The sequence below is a fragment of the Pleurodeles waltl genome, chromosome 6, assembly GCF_031143425.1.
Source record: "Pleurodeles waltl isolate 20211129_DDA chromosome 6, aPleWal1.hap1.20221129, whole genome shotgun sequence".
Taxonomy (NCBI): domain Eukaryota; kingdom Metazoa; phylum Chordata; class Amphibia; order Caudata; family Salamandridae; genus Pleurodeles; species Pleurodeles waltl.
In genome coordinates, this window is record NC_090445.1 from 9,787,063 (window position 1) to 9,807,893 (window position 20,831).

A 20,831-nucleotide genomic window follows, 5' to 3' on the forward strand; every position below is an offset into this window, starting at 1 on the left:
AAGCTCAGTGGGCGCAGCATCAGGGGAATCTCGCCAACATGGTCCAGATCTCAGAGGCAATTTAAAAAGATCTGCAATGGTGGTTAACGAGTCACGATTAGGTCAAAGGCAGATCCCTCTCCCTTCCCCAACCATTTCTGACAGTAGTGACAGATAGGTTACTCCTGGGACGGGCGGACACCTGGGAGAGGTGGAGATCAGAGACATCTGGTCTCCGGGTGAGTCCGGACTTCACATCAACCTGTTGGAGCTCCAGGTGATCAGACTGGCATTGAAAGAATTTCTTCCCTCTCTCAAAGAAAAAGTAGTGCAGGTGTTCAGACATCCCCACTGCCATACTGCAACAAGCTGGGCGGGGTGGGATCGTGGATCCTTTGTCAGGAGGCTCTGCATATGTGGACATGGTTCATCACCTGGAGAGGCTCTCTGAACACCAGAGCGGACGAACTCAGCCAACAATGCCTGGTCGAATATGAATACCATCTCCATCTGGAGGTGGCACAAGGTTTCTTTCAGCAGTGGGGAGAGCCTTGATTAGATTTGTGTGCCTCTGCAGAGAACGCTCAATGTCAGCAGTTTTGCGTGTTGGAGTTTCTTAGGCGACAGTTGCTCAGCTATGCTTTTCGTCTCGAGTGGAATTCAGGCTTCATTTTCACTTTTCCTCCTCTCTCCCCCTTTTAAAAGGTCCTCTTGTTCATTCATTCTTTGGCCCAGCGGGACTCTGCTTTGGGACACCCTCAAAGGTTATTGGTCTGCTGTCTGCATTTCCGACACCTTAAGTCACCTGCTGGTAGTAGGTTCCTTAAGGGACTTACTCACCTGTCTCATCCATCCCCATTCTTCATGCTCCTGTGGGATTTGAATGTGGTTCTGGCATTCCTCATGTGGGCTTCTTTTGAGCCATTACACAGTTGTCCTCTCAGGTTCCATACCTTAAAAACTGCTTTCCTTGTGGCCATTACTCTGCCCGAAGGGTGAGTGAGCTGCAGGCATTGTCATCTAAGCCTCCCTACCTCACCTGACAAAGTGGTACTCCGCACTAGGGCTTCATTCCTCCCTGAGGTGGTTACGCTCTTTCATGTAGGCCAATCAAGCACCCTAGCTACTTTTACACCCCCCCCCCCCACATTCTTCTAAGGAAGAGGAGAGACCCCACCACTTGGGCCCAAAAAGAGCACCAAATCGTACCAAAGAGTTCCAGGTGGATGATTAACTCCTTCTCAGATGGGTTGTTCTCTACATTAAAATGTGCTACACATTGGCTAACATCTACCCCTAGAGGGTTTGCACACTCACCATACAAGAGCAACAGCGGCAACCACTGCATTAGCATGGGGAGTTCCAGTCCTGGACTGACAGCAACGTGGGCATCCCTGCACACATTTACCCAACACTAGTGCCTGGACAGTCAGGTCCGAAGGGAAGGGTACGATTCCCGTTCGGTCCTTCAGGACTTCATCGTATTATCTTGGTTCGCAGACCCTCCTCCGGAAACAGTATTGCTTCGCTATTCTAAGGTATGGAATCTACAATTAAGGTCTCTATCAGATGAACATGTTGCTTGGCTTTGCTAAAGCTTTATCTAGTAGAGACAATATCTAGTTGCAGATTCCTCACCAACCCACCCATCATCCCCACTCTGCAGACTAATTTCTAGGGACAGGGACTTCCCTTTCAGGGCCCTACGTTTGACACATCAGTGCTCAGTGTTGTTCATGGCTCCACGCTTCTCGCGTGGAAAGTCGTGAAAAGAAACTGCTATCAGCGCGACAGGGTGGCACCTGTATAGGACCCTTGACATCATGTCTGGCTCGTACAACGCAGGACACGGAGCCGACAGATGCCATCTGATGACACGCAGGAGTGCTGCTGGGGAAAAATCTCCGGATCCAGACTGATGCTTGGGGGAAATTCTAAGGTAAGGAATCTGCAACTAGAATAGGTCTCTACCAGATAAGGCGTTACCAAAAGTAAGTAACTTGTTCATTTCAAAGGGTCCAAAATATTTAGCCGCAGGTCTGCTCTTTTAAGGGCATTGTGAAGATTGGCAAACTATCTCCAATTTTGTAAGAAGATTTTCTTTAACTTTCCCAGTCATCATAGAATTCCTTGCACCGCCTTTACGGAGTCATCCACCGGAAGGTTAATGAGAGTATCTTGAGGATGAGCCAAAGCAGCAAAGGATGGGCTGAATATTGTAAAACTGGTAAATGCCTATTCCCCAGTTAGACGTAACTCCTTCCAGTTAGACTGACTTGCTTTTACAAAGCATCCCGTACATGTTTTATGTATGGTTTAGCCTCTCAGTCTACGCGCGTGTCTCTGGATGAAACCCAGCCTACAATACTATATGGATTCCTGACTCCGTAAACAATTGTCCCCATAACTTGGAGCGAATTGAGTCAAAATGTTCGTCTGCCACCATGCTCTGTTACTCGCGTCTGAAGCTGATCGATCTACAATGAAATCCACAGAAATAATTTCCCATGGTCAAGAAAATGGTTCAGGATTTTGAAGAAATCTCAGGCGTTAACCTTGTTTTGCACACAAACCTACCGGGTCAATATATTCCTTTAAATCTTTACAAACTGATGGCCACCAAAAATGTTGCGATTGGAGGTCGTCAGAGGTTTTGTAGCCTATATGATGCTGTGATAGAGAACCAGGTCATAATTTTAAGACCGTCTTTTGAAAAACAAAACCACCTTGATAAATTATTCTTCCTTTGTTTTTTTCTCTCCCAGGAATAGGGTTGGAGATCTGAAGTTTTTTTCACGAACGTGTTCTAAAACAGAATCAGTAATGGAAAATAGTAACCCCCCATTTTAAAGAATATTTTTTCTTTGTAAGGGACACCAGGTCTCGTAATACTGGAGAGAAACACAGTCAACTGAGTACCCAGAAGATAATCGAAACATTGTGCTGCAGAGAGAAGTTGCCCAGCTAGCCTGATGACTGTTTCTGCACTTCTTGTCCTGGAGAACTTGTCATTTTGGTGAACAGCAGGACACAATGTTAAGAACCTAGTAAAAGATTCAGTGAAGCAATTCTTGATCACCAGTAAAGCTTCCTGGATAAGAGAGACTGGTGTCTGTTATTACATTTGCAGGAATAATAGACAACAGGATGTTGCATTGCAAGAGCTAAATAATTCTGCTTCAGTGGTTTTGTCTGAAGCATCAGTTTTCAGATTATACGTTTTGAAAGGATTAGAGTTTGAATTTTTTTCTGGTCTTTAAAAGCCTTAGATGCTTATGAAGTCCAGTTGAATATACTTCCCTTCATTGAAATTGTAAGAGGTAGAACCAGAACTGAGTAGTTCTCAGTTAGCTTCCTTTAGTAATTTACTTGCTAATGAAACATTGTACTTGTTTAATAGTATTTGACATTGAACGTTCCAGTGTGGATTTTACCTTCCTCTGATTCGTATCTAGTCCATCACCCGATATTACGTAGCCTTGATATTCCATGGTTGTCTTTTCAAAGGCACTTTTCTCTGGTGTCGCTCATAACGAACTAGTCTGTTGACAAGAGTACTTTGGCATGAATTTCATGTCCAGCTGGCTCGTTAGAAAACGCTGATTTATAATCTAGATATAATCTAGAAATACAACGGTAGTTATGAAGGAGAACATCATTAAAGCTGATGTCCATGAAGCGTTGGAAAACAGCTGGGGAACTGCTTAAGCCTAATGCCATAAGTGGATATTCGTAGTTTCTGAAAGGCAGTTTTCCATGTATCTCCTTCCTTGATACAGAGCAAATGATATGCTCTCATTACATCTAATTTAGTAAATACCTTTGCTCCTCTTACAACTTCTAAGACATTAGATATCAAAGGTAAAGAATATCTATTCCTTATGTTTACCTGGATCTGTCCATGGAAATCAACACAAGGACTACGTTCCGTCGCATTCGGTTTTGGTAAAAAAAATGATGACCTCTCCTGGAGACTGAAGGTGTTATTAACCTTTTCTTGAGAGTGGCATCCAGATACTCTCATAAGGCCTGCCTTTGTGATGGAGACCTTGTAGGGTAAAATAGCATTAGTTTAAAAATCAATTGCACGGTCATGAGGTTTTGAACTTGAGTTGTTAAGTTGTTCACACTGTTGATGATTCTTGTACCAGATCCGTTGAAGTTATAAAAACGTGAGCGGCGGCTGCAAGTGTGTCCTAGTGCCGGTTCCTCCTAGCCAGACTGACTGTTTATAAAGAAGCAGAATTTGCAGAAACGTAATGCTCAGAAAATCCTCCAAGACCATAAACAGGCCAACAAGTCAGACGATACTGAGGAGCAGAAGAGAGGAATCTGGATCAATCGGAGCCGAGGAGTGACGAATACAGACAACAGGGTCTCCTGCGGCCATCAGTCGCTAAGAGACCCAATTGTGATGCACCAGAAGGTTTGCCAACCAATCTTTTTATAGTCTACAAGACTTATCCTGAAAGAGACACTGAAAGAGGAAGTTAGCTGTACTGATAGAATTTGTAGGATCTGTCCCCAAAAAGTACTCTCTGGAGTGACCTTGCAGAAGAATCTGTAATCTTCTGTCCACTGCGAGAACACCGAGGTTTTAAAAGGTAACTCTCGTGCGGTGAAAAAAAGACTGCAGACTCAATGCTTCAGAAAAAACACCCAACCACAGCAGAAGTCTGCGTGAGCATTTAGCATCAAACTCTGAGGGAGCAAACCTCCTTGTCGCAGGGAGACCCACAACCATGAAGTGTTCAGCAGTGGGCGCGTGAGCCCAACACCCCCTCTCCATGGGCTCTCGGGCATGGACTCTATGTGCCTTAACAGTTGTCTTTATGGGATATCACTGGGTGTGACCTCTATCTAACCTCGGTGAAGTCTTTTTGACCAGTGGCATAGCACAGCGCACATGTTTCTGTAATAGCACATGGTGGGGTCTGTGTTTTTACTAGCATAGGACAGTGCTCATGTCGGCTCAGTGGTCGCACACGTGTTTTTTGGTTTTGTTTTCCCAGGGCGTGACCACATCTCTAATAGTACAATGACATCTGTTAGCAACATCTTTGGGCAGTGCCAGTGTTTCTGTAATAGCACATGGTGAGTCTCTGATTTTGATTACGTAGAACAATGTCGTGCGGATATGTGATCACACATGGTGCTGCCTATTTTTGCGAAATCATAGGACGGCTCCTCATGTCCCTGTTGTGATATGGTGGTGTTAGTGCTTGCAGTAGCATAGGACGGTGGTCATGCGTCGGACTGCACGCAGCGGTGTCTCGGACAGCATGTGGCGGTGAGTCTGACAGCACAGGGGAGAGTAGTGTGCTCGTCTGCACATGGCATTATCTGGGTTTGCAGTAGCGTAGAGCAGCGCATGTGTAGCCCAGCGTGGACTGTGCTTTTTTGATAGCACTGAATAGTCTGTGTCACACTGGTGCCACTGTTTGAGCTATCATAGGATGGGCATTTCCTATACGATTGTGTGCACGACTCTAGGAGCACACCGTGTTGTCTGCACAGATAGTCTGTGTCTCTGATGGCACACAGTGCTGTCTTTGTTCAGTTTCATAGGGTGGTCTGTGTATCTCTGATAGAATGTTTGGGATAACAGGTGCCTGCCTTGCATCTGTGATGCTGCACAGGGTGTCCTTGATCTTCCTTCTTCCTTTCCTGTAGTTATTCTTTTATCCTGTTTTTATCATAGATGGAACAGCAAGGCGATAAAATGGAGAGTACGCGGGAGAGATTCCAGTTTGCAGTGGAGGAGAACAAGCAGCTGAACCTGAAGTTGGAGGAGCTGGAGAGGTGAGGGGTCTCTTGCACAATCTCTGTAGCTTGATAGGTAAGGGGTCCATGTCCGTTTCTGTTCGAACTAAAACGGTCAGGGGACTGTGGCCTGTTCTTTCTGCAGGATACTTTTAACTGCAGATTCCTCATCTTTCCACATCTCTGCCGTGTGCCGGTATATAGCGTTCTGCGGCTCTGCATCTGCTTTGCCCTCCCTGGAAGTGACAAACAGAGAACACATAGAATGCAACTCCAGTGCGCTGGCGTCGTTCCTTTCTTTCTGTGCCTTCGTACACAGATCCAGCCTGCTCCCAACTTTTTCCCCATTTTTTGGTGATTTTGTTTCTCTACATTCTTCTCCAGTGTGCAAAAGCTATGTCCCCTGCTACACCTACAGGATGTCTGTGACAGACCGATCCCCACAATGTCTTGCTAGTGTTTGGGTCTGGCGCACAACTCCAGGTCCTGCGAGCAGTGTTCCCTTATGAACTCTCAGGGGATCCGTGACCACAAAGTGAAGCCGCATGTCGCAGAACACTGAAACAAGTCTCCAAGGTCCCACTCGAATTCGAGGGCACAGACGCACTCCCGCTTTTGAAAACATTCCGGCAACCAGACGTTCTTTCGATCCAGGTCTTCCAATAAGTCTAAATCTTAGCAACAGCACTAGAAGACCAAGCAAGATTCGTCTGAGGCCCACGACTGTCAGGATAGTCCCTTTGATGCCCCAGTTGCTCCTCCCCCCACCTTCCTTTGTCCTCACCCATGCCTCTGCTCCCAACCTCCTGCCCTGCATGGTGCATTCTGCTTCCACTGCTCCTCCTGCCTGACCTGCATGGTATGCTGTGCTGCCACTGTTCTGACTGCCTCCTCCCCTCCCGATGTTCTGCCGCTGGTTTCTCCCTCCTGCCCTGCATGATCCTATGTGCCGCCACTGCTCCCTCCCTCCTGCCCTGCATGGTGCATTCTGCTTCCACTGCTCCTCCTGCCTGACCTGCATGGTATGCTGTGCTGCCACTGTTCTGACTGCCTCCTCCCCTCCCGATGTTCTGCCGCTGGTTTCTCCCTCCTGCCCTGCATGATCCTATGTGCCGCCACTGCTCCCTCCCTCCTACCCTGCATGGTGCATTCTGCTTCCACTGCTCCTCCTGTCTGACCTGCATGGTATGCTGTGCTGCCACTGTTCTAACTGCCTCCTCCCCTCCCGATGTGCTGCCACTGGTTTCTCCCTCCTGTCATGCATGGTCGTATGTGCTGCCAATGCTCCCTCCCTCCTGCCCTGCATGGTCGTATGTGCTGCCACTGCTCCCTCGCCTCCTGCCCTGCGTGGCCCGATGTGCTGCCACTGCTCCCCCCCCTGCCCTGCATGGTGCATTCTGCTTCCACTACTCCTCCTGGCTGACCTGCATAGTATGCTGTGCTGCCACTGCTCCCCCCTCCTGCCCTGCATGGCCCAATGTGCTGCCACTGCTCCCCCCTCCTGCCCTGCATGACCCGATGTGCTGCCACTGCTCCCCCCTCCTGCCCTGCATGGTGCATTCTGCTTCCACTGCTCCTCCTGGCTGACCTGCATAGTATGCTGTGCTGCCACTGCTCCCCCCTCCTGCCCTGCATGGCCCGATGTGCTGCCACTGGTTTCTCCCTCCTGCCCTGCATGGTCCGGTGTTCTGCCACTGGTTTCTCCCTCCTGCCCTGCATGGTCGTATGTGCTGCCAATGCTCCCTCCCTCCTGCCCTGCGTGGCTCAATGTGCTGCCACTGCTCCCCCTCCTGCCCTGCGTGGCCCGATGTGCTGCCACTGCTCCCCCTCCTGCCCTGCATGGCCCGATGTGCTGCCACTGCTCCCCCCTCCTGCCCTGCATGGCCCGATGTGCTGCCACTGCTCCCCCCTCCTGCCCTGCATGGCCCGATGTGCTGCCACTGCTCCCCCTCCTGCCCTGCATGGTACATTCTCCTTCCACTGCTCCTCCTGGCTGACCTGCATAGTATGCTGTGCTGCCACTGGTCCCCCCCTCCTGCCCTGCATGGTACAGTGTGCTGCCACTGCTCCCCCCTCCTGCCCTGCATGGTACAGTGTGCTGCCACTGCTCCCTCCCTCCTGCCCTGCATGGTCTGATGGGCTGCCACTGCTCCCTCCCTCCTGCCCTGCATGGTCCGATGGGCTGCCACTGCTCCCCCCCTCCTGCCCTGCATGGTCCGATGTGCTGCCACTGCTCCCTCCCTCCTGCCCTGCATGGTCCGATGGGCTGCCACTGCTCCCTCCCCCCTGCCCTGCATGGTCCGATGGGCTGCCACTGCTCCCTCCCTCCTGCCCTGCATGGTCCGATGGGCTGCCACTGCTCCCTCCCTCCTGCCCTGCATGGTCCGATGGGCTGCCACTGCTCCCCTGCTACTGCACCTGCCCCCCCCCCCCCCCCTCCATTTCCCAAGTCCTTGCCCCCATCCTCTTCTTCCTGCCCTCCATGATCTGTTAACGTGTGTTGGAAGTTGGCTCTGTATATACTATCAGTTTGCTGCCTCTGGTTCTGCTCCCCTCCTCTCCATTGTCTGAGTCCGTGCCCCTCCTCCCTGACTCCCCAGTGTTTGAATGAACAACTAGAGCTCTAACATTCTGTATTTATGACAAACCACTGTCAAGTTTTCAGGATTACATACATGTAGCATTTCATTGCTTTCAAGGGGAGTATATGTGACGTTCTGTTGCCAAATGTGGGATACTTTGAGAGAGACTTTGTCAGGAGCAAAACCAACTAATGAAGGCCATGTACAGAGATACAAATCAGAAAATAACGTTTTGAGCAATGAAAAGCTCTAAAAAGGCCTTGAAATTGCTGCAACACCTGTGAAATTAAGTCACTAACCTCTCATAGCTGTTCATATTGTAGTGATTTTCAGAAAGAGTCTGATTTCTGTGATTAACTTCAGAGAATACCACCTGATCCCTCTTTGGAGAATGTTTAAGAGCGTTGTTCTGCATGTCCTGGAGTGTCTTAGACAAAGCTCCTGGCAGGAATGAAGAAAGAGGGAGAGCAACAGATGGACCACCCAGTCACAGTGGTTGCCACCTTACCAGTGTTGTCTACTCAGTACATGCACAATAAAGGGGAATATTACCTAATTTAATGTGTGTTACCTCTTGAATATAAACCTACTTACATGCACAAATCCAACGGAAACGGATCAAAGGTCTGAACTTCTTCTGAGTTTTAGAGCAAACCAGTTCAGCAGAAGTGGTATATTAAAAAATGAATACTGAACACTTTTATCTAAACTGAATAATTTAATCTCACAAGAGGTACAAATGGCTGTTTTGTTTCTCTTAGAAAGATGGCAAGCAGGCATCACTGCTTGCAGACATACCTCAGCTCTCTGGGGGTGGGCTTTCCCTGCAGTCAGTGGTGCTGTGCCCTCAAGCCAGTAGAAGTGGGTGAACCAACACATTAACAGCCGAGCAAGAGATGAGCCAACGGTCGGCTCTGGCTCGAAGTGCCTCCGTACGAGCCGAGCCATAATGATATTTGGCACATAAATCAAAAATGTGATAGTGTCTTCAGAAGTCCAAAAATTTTACTTCTTTTACATGCTAACATCAGATTTTATCGGGCATCACAAATTATACCACAGTTTTTATTAAAAGTGAGTTGTTAACTTGAACTGAGAAACATTTCTGCCCCTTGAGTGATGCCCTAATTACAATGCTATTAGTGAACTAAGAAGAAAGTAAGTCAGTTGTCAGGTGTATCCTAAGTGTGGCCTAAAATCTAATTATGAATAGAGCAGCACTATAGGCTATTAAACATGCGAGGTGTTTGCACAGAGCACGTCCGGAGCTTCAGTGTTTGAATGTGTTTTCATCTATGATAATGATCTGAAAGGAAGCTCAGTCAAATTGTTTGGCTAGGATCACACAATGTGGCAGGGAAGCCAGGAATAACCCCCGGTTTTCTGGTTTCGCACCAGGTAGAGCAGCCACAGACAGATGTCACTTTCCCACGTCAAAGGCTAATGCTTTGTTTTAAATATCGTCGGTTTTTAAAATTAGCCCGTGGGGGACGGGCAGATTCCACAGTTTAATGAAGAGCAAGACTTGCCCACAGACAGAAGCTCCCTTCATACCTGCTACAGGCTTTAATACACGTTTAGTCTTTAGTAGTTTATGTAAAAAGCAAGTGGATGATGATTTTAAAAGGTCAGAGGGTAAACCTAATTAAAAATGGCAAAACTTGGCTGTGGCACAGGTAGTTTTTTGGTGGAGATACTGCACAATTTACCGTCTGGGGCAGGTGTGGAATGTTTTTACTCATGAGGCGAAATTACATGTTCGATGGCATCTGTCGCTGTAGATACGCATGTTCTGCAATAGCTCGCCATCTGGTGTTGGGCCGGAGTGTTACAAGTTGTTTTTCTTCGAAGAAGTCTTTCGAGTCACGGGACCGAGTGACTCCTCCTTTTGTCTCCATTGCGCATGGGCGTCGACTCCATCTTCGATTGTTTTTTTTCCGCCATCGGGTTCGGACGTGTTCCTGTCGCTCCGAGTTTCGGAACGGAAAATTAGCTAACTTCGGAAGATTTTCGTCGGTATTGTTGCGTTCGGGATCGGCGTACTTAGATTCCACACCGCATCGAAGATCGAAGAGCTCCGGTGCCCTTCGGGGTAGTTTTTCGATCCTCCGTCGGGGCCTGGTCGGCCCGACCGCGTGCTGAAGAACGCCGATGGAACGGACCCCGTTCCGTTTCTGCCCCAAATGCCACAATAAATACCCTTACACAGACCAACACTTGGTCTGCAACCTGTGCCTGTCACCTGAGCACAGCGAAGACACCTGCGAGGCCTGTCGTGCGTTCCGGTCCCGAAAAACACTCCGAGACCGTCGAGCCAGAAGACTTCAGATGGCGTCCGCACCGACAGCCCAACGGGAGTTCGAGGAACAGGAAGAGGAAGGTACCTTCTCGATCCAAGACTCAGACTCCGAAGGATTCGACGATACACAAACCGTGAGTAAGACGTCGAAATCCACTCAGAAGAACATTTACAAGGCCCAGGGGACGCCACTGCCACCAGGCCATGGCTCGACCCATAAATTCGGTGACCGACCGTCGGCACCGAAAAAGGCCCAAACAGTGCCGAGATCGTCCGACTCCGGTCGAGACACCGGCACGCAGCCTTCTCGGGACCGAGAAAGTGCTGGAAACAAGCCTCGACACCGAGATGCCGGTGCCGACACGGCTCGACGCCGAGACAGCGGCACCGAAACAGATCGACGCCGAGAGGTTTCGGCCCCGAAAAAGAAAAGAGTCACCTCGGAGCCGAAAAAACACGCAGACAGGGTTTCGATGCCGAAACAAACTGCAAGCGACCCAGCTTCAGGCTCTTATACAGAAGAGCACTCGCTAACCTCCCAAATGCAGAAGCATAGGTTTGAGGAAGAGCTGCAAGCAACTGATGTGGACCATACGCAAAAGCGTATCTTCATACAGCAGGGGACAGGAAAAATAAGCACCCTTCCCCCCATTAGGAGAAAGAGAAGGTTGGAGTTCCAGACGGAACAGACACCACAACCAAAAGTGGTGAAAAGAGTTACCCCACCACCCTCTCCTCCGCCTGTGATTAACGTCTCACCAGCACAAACTCCATCACACTCCCCAGCTCACACCACCATGAGCCAGGGTGACCAAGATCAGGACGCATGGGACCTATACGACGCCCCAGTGTCAGATAACAGTCCGGAGGCATACCCTACAAAGCCATCTCCACCAGAAGACAGCACCGCGTATTCTCAAGTGGTGGCTAGAGCAGCACAATTTCACAACGTAAGCCTCCACTCAGAACAGGTTGAGGATGATTTCTTATTCAACACACTCTCCTCCACCCACAGCTCCTACCAAAGCCTGCCTATGCTCCCTGGTATGCTCCGGCACGCAAAAGACATCTTTAAGGAGCCGGTCAAAAGTAGGGCAATCACACCAAGGGTGGAAAAAAAGTATAAGGCGCCTCCTACAGACCCGGCTTTCATCACTACACAGCTGCCACCAGACTCTGTCGTTGTAGGAGCAGGTAGGAAAAGGGCCAACTCTCACACATCTGGAGATGCACCACCCCCAGATAAAGAAAGCCGCAAGTTCGATGCAGCTGGTAAAAGAGTCGCAGCACAAGCTGCAAACCAGTGGCGCATCGCGAACTCACAGGCACTACTTGCGCGCTATGACAGAGCCCACTGGGACGAGATGCAACATCTCATTGAACATCTGCCCAAGGACTTACAAAATAGGGCAAAACAAGTGGTTGAGGAGGGACAAACCATTTCCAACAACCAGATCCGGTCCTCCATGGACGCTGCAGATACAGCTGCACGGACAATTAATACATCTGTAACTATCAGAAGGCATGCATGGCTCCGAACGTCTGGATTTAAACCAGAGATTCAACAAGCAGTTCTCAATATGCCTTTTAATGAAAAAGAACTGTTCGGTCCAGAAGTGGACACAGCGATTGAGAAACTCAAAAAAGATACGGACACTGCCAAAGCCATGGGCGCACTCTACTCCCCGCAGAGCAGAGGGAATTACAGCACATTCCGTAAAACGCCCTTTCGAGGGGGGTTTCGAGGTCAAAGCACACAAGCCAGCACCTCACAAGCCACACCGTCCAGTTACCAGGGACAGTATAGAGGAGGTTTTCGGGGACAATATAGAGGAGGGCAATTCCCTAGAAATAGAGGAAGATTTCAAAGCCCCAAAGCCCCTACTACTAAACAGTGACTCACAGGTCACTCACCCCCTCCACACAACACCAGTGGGGGGAAGAATAGGTCATTATTACAAAGCATGGGAGGAAATCACTACAGACACTTGGGTTCTAGCAATTATCCAACATGGTTATTGCATAGAATTTCTACAATTCCCTCCAAACATACCACCAAAAGCACAAAATTTAACAACACACCATTCCAATCTCCTGGAGATAGAAGTGCAGGCACTATTGCAAAAGAATGCAATCGAATTAGTGCCAAACACACAAATAAACACAGGAGTTTACTCACTGTACTTTCTGATACCAAAGAAGGACAAAACACTGAGACCAATCCTAGACCTCAGAGTAGTGAACACTTTCATCAAATCAGACCACTTCCACATGGTCACACTACAAGAAGTATTGCCATTGCTAAAACTACACGACTACATGGCAACTTTAGACCTCAAGGATGCTTATTTCCATATACCAATACACCCATCGCACAGGAAATACCTAAGGTTTGTATTCAAAGGAATACATTACCAATTCAAGGTACTGCCTTTCGGATTAACAACCGCACCAAGAGTCTTTACCAAATGTCTAGCGGTAGTCGCTGCACACATAAGAAGGCAGCAAATACATGTGTTCCCATATTTGGACGACTGGCTAATCAAGGCCCATTAGTTCATACAGTGCTCAAATCACACAAATCAGATCATACAAACCCTCTTCAAACTCGGGTTCACCGTCAACTTTACAAAATCCAACATTCTGCCGCGCAAGGTACAACAATACCTAGGAGCCATAATAGACACATCAAAGGGAGTAGCCACTCCAAGTCCACAAAGAATTCTAAATTTCAACACCATCATACAACGCATGTATCCGACACAAAAGATACAGGCAAAGATGGTATTACAACTCCTAGGCATGATGTCATCATGCATAGCCATTGTCCCAAACGCAAGACTGCACATGAGGCCCTTACAACAATGCCTAGCATCACAGTGGTCTCAAGCACAGGGTCACCTTCTAGATCTGGTGTTAATAGACCGCCAAACTTACCTCTCGCTTCTGTGGTGGAACAACATAAATTTAAACAAGGGGCGGCCTTTCCAAGACCCAGTGCCACAATACGTAATAACAACAGATGCTTCCATGACAGGGTGGGGAGCACACCTCGATCAACACAGCATACAAGGACAATGGAACGTACATCAAACAAAACTGCATATCAATCACCTAGAACTTCTAGCAGTTTTTCAAGCACTAAAAGCTTTCCAACCAATAATAGTTCACAAATACATTCTCGTCAAAACAGACAACATGACAACAATGTATTATCTAAACAAGCAGGGGGGGACGCACTCCACGCAGTTAAGCCTGCTAGCACAAAAAATTTGGCATTGGGCAATTCACAACCAAATTCGCCTAATTGCACAGTTTATACCAGGGATACAAAATCAACTCGCAGACAATCTCTCTCGAGATCACCAACAGGTCCACGAATGGGAAATTCACCCCCAAATTCTGAACACTTATTTCAAACTCTGGGGAACACCTCAGATAGACTTGTTTGCGACAAGGGAGAACGCAAAATGCCAAAACTTCGCATCCAGATACCCACACAAACAATCCCAAGGCAATGCCCTATGGATGAACTGGTCAGGGATATTTGCTTACGCTTTTCCTCCTCTCCCTCTCCTTCCTTACCTGGTAAACAAACTCAGTCAAAGCAAACTCAAACTCATATTGATAGCACCAACTTGGGCAAGGCAACCCTGGTACACAACGCTGCTAGACCTATCAGTGGTACCCTGCATCAAATTGCCCAACAGGCCAGATCTGTTGACACAGCACAACCAAAAGATCAGACACCCAGATCCAGCATCGCTGAATCTAGCAATCTGGCTCCTGAAATCCTAGAATTCGGGCACTTACAACTTACCCAAGAATGTATGGAAGTCATAAAACAAGCCAGAAGGCCATCCACCAGGCACTGCTATGCAAGTAAATGGAAGAGGTTTGTTTGCTACTGCCATATTAATCAAATACAACCATTACACACAACTCCAGAACATGTAGTGGGTTACTTGCTTCACTTACAAAAATCTAACCTAGCTTTCTCTTCCATTAAGATTCACCTTGCAGCAATATCTGCATACCTGCAGCCTACCTATTCAACTTCCCTATATAAAATACCAGTCATTAAAGCATTCATGGAGGGCCTTAGGAGAATTATACCACCAAGAACACTACCTGTTCCTTCATGGAACCTAAATGTTGTCCTAACTAGACTTATGGGTCCACCTTTTGAACCCATGCACTCCTGCGACATACAGTTCCTAACCTGGAAGGTGGCATTTCTCATCGCCATTACTTCCCTGAGAAGAGTAAGCGAGATTCAGGCGTTTACTATACAGGAACCTTTTATACAACTACACAAAAATAAAGTCGTCCTAAGGACCAATCCTACATTTTTGCCAAAGGTTATCTCACCGTTCCATCTAAATCAAACAGTGGAACTTCCAGTGTTCTTTCCACAGCCAGATACCGTAGCTGAAAGGGCACTACATACATTAGATGTCAAAAGAGCATTAATGTATTACATTGACAGAACAAAGAACATCAGAAAGACTAAACAACTCTTTATTGCATTTCAAAAACCTCATGCAGGAAACCCAATTTCAAAACAAGGTATAGCCAGATGGATAGTTAAATGCATCCAAATCTGCTACCTTAAAGCTAAACGACAGCTGCCCATTACACCAAGGGCACACTCAACCAGAAAGAAAGGTGCTACCATGGCCTTTCTAGGAAACATCCCAATGCAAGAAATATGTAAGGCAGCCACATGGTCTACGCCTCACACATTCACCAAGCACTACTGTGTAGACGTGTTATCCGCACAACAAGCCACAGTAGGTCAAGCCGTATTAAGGACATTATTTCAAACTACTTCCACTCCTACAGGCTGATCCACCGCTTTTGGGGAAATAACTGCTTACTAGTCTATGCAGAACATGCGTATCTACAGCGACAGATGCCATTGAACTGAAAATGTCACTTACCCAGTGTACATCTGTTCGTGGCATCAGTCGCAGTAGATTCGCATGTGCCCACCCGCCTCCCCGGGAGCCTGTAGCAGTTTGGAAGTTACCTTCAATTATTTATATATGTATCATCTCAACCTTAAATAGGTGCATACTTAGTCACTCCATTGCATGGGCACTATTACTACAATTCAACTCCTACCTCACCCTCTGCGGGGGAAAAACAATCGAAGATGGAGTCGACGCCCATGCGCAATGGAGACAAAAGGAGGAGTCACTCGGTCCCGTGACTCGAAAGACTTCTTCGAAGAAAAACAACTTGTAACACTCCGGCCCAACACCAGATGGCGAGCTATTGCAGAACATGCGAATCTACTGCGACTGATGCCACGAACAGATGTACACTGGGTAAGTGACATTTTCATTTCCATCCTCTCGCTTGGTGGCGCGCACACACACACACACACACACACACCACACACACACACACCACACACACACACACCACACACACCCACACCCCACACACACACACACCCCCACACCCCACACACACACCCACACCCCCCACACACACACACACACCCACACCCCCCACACACACACACACACACCCACACCCCCCACACACACACACACACACACACACCCCCCACACACACACACACACACACCCCCCACACACCCACACACCACCACCACCACACACAGAGTTCTGACACAAATCCCACCTTCAATGTCAACATAGTCAAACAAACAAAACTATGGTGATGTAAGTACCAGAATGACACAAAACACGACAGTGTGTATTATTTATACCTTTATGTTTTCAACTAGGCATGTACGTCAGAGCCTAAATTTAAATACATTTACCAAAAGGCACACAATAAAAAGACTACATGGAGTTTGAACATTTTTGCAACACTTTTTTTTTTTTTTTTTTTACATTTGTTATTGTACTTTTTGGAGCTTTCGTTTTGTATTTTTGTCTTTCACTTTTATATTCCTGCCACCAGATCTGAGTCATTCCTAGGATGTGCTGCTGGGCACTAACCTTCCTTAGACCATCATTCAGCTCATCTCAGCTGTCCACAGATCAGGGGCACCATCCCCACCAGCCAGATACATGTGTACTGATCTGTGACCAGAGAAGAGAGGCCTCCACCAAGGCTTTGATGACATGGGAGTGGGTATGGTAGCAGATGCAGAGCATGAAGGCATGCTGCGGGTGTGTTTACACCACCAGCACTGGCAGATACTCATACATTACTGGATGAGTGGCTGCGCTCGCCTTATCCCCCTCCACTTCACTGCTGAAGCTGCTGGTAACACTTTCCCTACACAACCCACACCAGTGACCATAAGGTCAGTGACCACTTTTGTTGCAAGTGTGTCCTGTGATTACATTCACTACCCAGGTGCACTCTCTGCTTGTAGCAGCCTCACCCTCTCTGGCTGGTCATATCTGCTGCTGGCACACCACAACCTTGTCTGGGCACCACAGGAAGGAAACAACACCACACCGTGCACCCTAACTACAGCAAAGGGGGCCATATGTCGTTTGATAGCTGTGAGCCAGGCAAAGTAAACAAGCCAGGCCCAAGCTGGAATGGCTGTGCATGCACGACAACCACAGTCCTCTGCCTTCGACCCTGGGCCAGCTGCACGGTCACTAACGCTGCGGCGCCTTCGTGCCAGTGCAGTGATGCAGGGATGGGCATTATAATGCATTAGCCTAATCTGCGATGCGTGGTGCTTGGCTGGGCCGTACAAAAGTGTGGCATACCGGGGGAGATCTTGATGGAATCAAATCTGTACAACCTTAAGCATCTCCTTTACAAATGAACAAAATATGGGAGTTCCTGTTCTCATGGAAATTTTACTTATTGCTCTAGAAATCCAAAATGAGAACACCTTGTCTGGGTTCTCAAACGGCAACAAAGTACTTTTAAATTATGTCATTTATTATGTATTTATCCAGTTGATCACAATTGTGTTGCACAAGTTAAACATTTTGCACACTTCTGTCATTGGGATCCATGTCAGGGTGCTTGTTGGACTACATTTGGGCTGGTTCTTTCCCCTTAATTGGCCTTTTTGGGAGACTTTGTTTGGTTCTCAACTCATTTACTGCAGTATCCTGTGTAAGACGCTCCTTTCAGTTTTGCAGCTTTGATTCCATCATGATGACATTAAGGTGTGCACACTTTTGTAATAAACACAGAATGTTAGCGCTCTAGTTGTCAGGACACTGGAGTAAACTGCTGATCACCAGGTATTAAACTCAGGCTGCTGCCTGTGCATGTTTCAGTCTGCATGTCAGAACTGTTTACACAAATGAATGAGGAAGATATTTGAGAACTCATATAAAATGTGTCCAATTTGTTTTCTACAGCACTAATCATTATTTCTATAACAAAACAATGTTTTTTTTTCATTTCTAAAGGAAACATTTTTAATTGTACAGCTTTGTTGCAATAAAGATGGCTCCAGGTGTGCCACACGTTTGTCATGAATGAGAATGTTAGCGCTTTGCTTGTTCATTACAACACTAGGCAGTGTGAATTTTCAATCAATCAATCAATCAATCATAGTATTTATAAAGCGCGCTATGTACCCGTCAGGGTTTCGAGGCGCTGAGCGGGGGGGGGGGGGGGGGAGCGCTGCTGGTTTAGCGGTCGAAGAGCCAGGTCTTGAGGAGCCTTCTGAATGCGAGGAGGTCCTGGGTCTGGCGAAGAGATGTGGGGAGAGAGTTCCAGGTCTTGGCGGCGAGGAAGGAGAAGGATCTGCCGCCGGATGTCTTGCGCTGGATTCGGGGTACGATGGCGAGGTTGGCGGATCGGAGTTGACGTGTTGGAGTGTAGAAGTTGAGTCTGGTGTTGAGGTAGGAGGGTCCGGTGTTGTGAAGTGCCTTGTGAGCGTGGGTCAGGAGTTTGAAGGTGATCCTCTTGTCTACCGGGAGCCAGTGGAGTTCCTTTAGGTGAGGGGAGATGTGACTTCGGCGGGGTATGTTGAGGATCAGTCGGGCGGAGGCATTTTGGATACGTTGGAGGCGTTTGATGTCTTTGGTTGGGATGCCTGTGTAGAGTGTGTTGCCGTAGTCAAGTCTGCTGCTGACGAGGGCCTGGGTCACCGTCTTTCTGGTTTCTGTTGGAATCCACTTGAAGATTCTGCGGAGCATTCGAAGGGTGTTGAAACAGGAGGAGGAGACGGCGCTGACCTGTTTGGACATGGTGAGGGCGGAGTCCAGGATGAAGCCGAGGTTTCTTGCATGGCTGGCAGGGGTGGGTGGGGGTCCGAGGACGGAGGGCCACCATGAGTCGTTCCAGGCTGAGGGAGTGCGTCCGAGGATGAGGACTTCTGTCTTGTCGGAGTTGAGTTTCAGGCGACTGTTGTTCATCCAATCGGCGATGGATTTTAGTCCCTCGTGGAGGTTTGTTTTGGCGGTGAGCGGGTCTTTGGTCAGGGAGAGGACGAGCTGGGTATCGTCGACGTAGGAGATGATGCTGAGATGATGTTGGCGGGCCAGTTGAGCGAGGGGGGCCATGTAGACGTTGAACAACGTGGGGCTGAGGGAGGATCCTTGGGGGACGCCGCAGATGAGGTTGGTGGCTTTGGAGCGGAAAGGGGAGAGACGGACTCTCTGCGTTCTGTCGGAGAGGAAGGATGAGATCCAGTGGAGGGCTTTATCTTGGATGCCGGCTTCCTGGAGGCGGGTCAGTAGGGTGCGGTGGCAGACGGTGTCAAAAGCGGATGATAGGTCGAGGAGGATGAGGGCTGAGGTTTCGCCGTTGTCCATTTGATGTCTGATGTCATCTGTGGCGGCGAGGAGGGCGGTCTCAGTGCTGTGGTTTCGTCTGAATCCGGATTGTGAGGGGTCCAGGATGGAATTGTCTTCGAGGAAGTGGGTGAGCTGAGTGTTGACGATCTTCTCGATGACTTTCGCTGGAAAAGGGAGGAGAGAGATCGGACGGAAGTTTTTGAGGTCGTTGGGGTCAGCCTTGGGTTTTTTGAGGAGGGGTTGGATTTCTGCGTGTTTCCAGCTGTCCGGGAAGGTGGCAGAAGTGAAGGAGAGGTTGATGATCTTGCGGAGTTCGGGGGCGATGGTGGCGTTGGCTGAGTTGAAAACATGATGGGGGCAGGGGTCCGTGGGGGAGCCTGAGTGGATGGTGTTCATGGTTGCTAAGGTTTCTGCCTCGTCCACGTGGGTCCAGGCGGTGAGGCGGCAGTCACGGGAGGAGACGTCGGGGGTGGGGTCTGGCGGTGGACCGGTGATGAAGCTGTCGTGGATGGTGGTGATTTTCTGGTGGAAGAAGGAGGAGAGGTCGTCGCAGAGTTTCTGGGAGGGCGGGATGTCGTTGGAGTTGGCTTTCGGATTGGAGAGTTCCTTCACGATGCCGAAGAGTTCTTTGCAGTCGTGGGCGTTGTTGTTGATGCGTTCGGTGAAGTGGGCGCGCTTGGCGGTGCGGATCCGTTGGTGGTGTTCGCGGTTGGCGTTTTTGAGGGCGGCGAGGTTGTCGGGTGTGCGTTCTTGGATCCATTTCTTTTTGAGTTTCTGGCAGTTGCTTTTGGAGGTGGTGAGATCGTCTGTGAACCAGGCTGGTTTTTTCTTTCCTTGGATGGTGGTGGGTTTCTTGAGAGGGGCAAGGGTGTTGGCGCAGTCGAGGATCCATTGATGGAGGTTGATGGCGGCTGTGCTCGGGTCGATTGCGTCGGGTGGAAGGTTGTTGATGAGGGTGCTGGTCAGTTGTTCTTGGGTGACTTTGCCCCAGCGGCGGTGGGGAGGTAGCTGGATGCGGTGTTGCTCTGTGGTTTTCTTATAGGTGAAATGGACACAGTGATGGTCAGTCCAGTGGAGTTCGGAGGTGTGGCTGAAGGAAATGTGGTTGCTAGAGGTGAAGAGGGGGTCAAGGGTGTGACCGGCGATGTGGGTAGGTGTGTTGACTAGCTGGCGGAGACCGAGGTTGAGGAGGTTGGAGGTCAGTGACGCGGTGTTGATGTCGTTGGCATTTTCCAGATGGTAGTTCAGATCTCCCAGGAGGATGTAATCCGGGGAAGCGAGGGCGTGGGTGCTTGCAAGGTCAGCGATGGTGTCGTTGAAGGGGGCTCTTGGTCCTGGAGGGCGGTAAATGAGGGTTCCTCTGAGGGTCGTGTTGGGGTCCGTGTGGATCTGGAAGTGGAGGTGTTCGGCTGTCCTGAGGGTGTCGTCCGAGTGGGTGTGGATTTTGAGGGTAGCTTTGTGAGCGATGGCTATTCCGCCGCCGATTCCGTTGGTTCGATCTC

The 20,831-nt window shown here is 48.8% G+C and overlaps 1 protein-coding gene across 8 annotated transcripts in view; it reads left to right on the plus strand.

Moving 5' to 3' along the window:
• ODF2 (outer dense fiber of sperm tails 2) overlaps positions 1–20,831 on the plus strand; it is a 239,552-nt gene that overhangs the window by 210,564 nt on the left and 8,157 nt on the right. For all 8 annotated transcript variants that reach the window (XM_069236996.1, XM_069236995.1, XM_069236999.1 and 5 more), the window contains one exon: positions 5,681–5,781. In XM_069236996.1, coding sequence (XP_069093097.1) covers positions 5,681–5,781 — 101 coding nt within the window. The remainder of the gene's footprint in view (positions 1–5,680; positions 5,782–20,831) is intronic.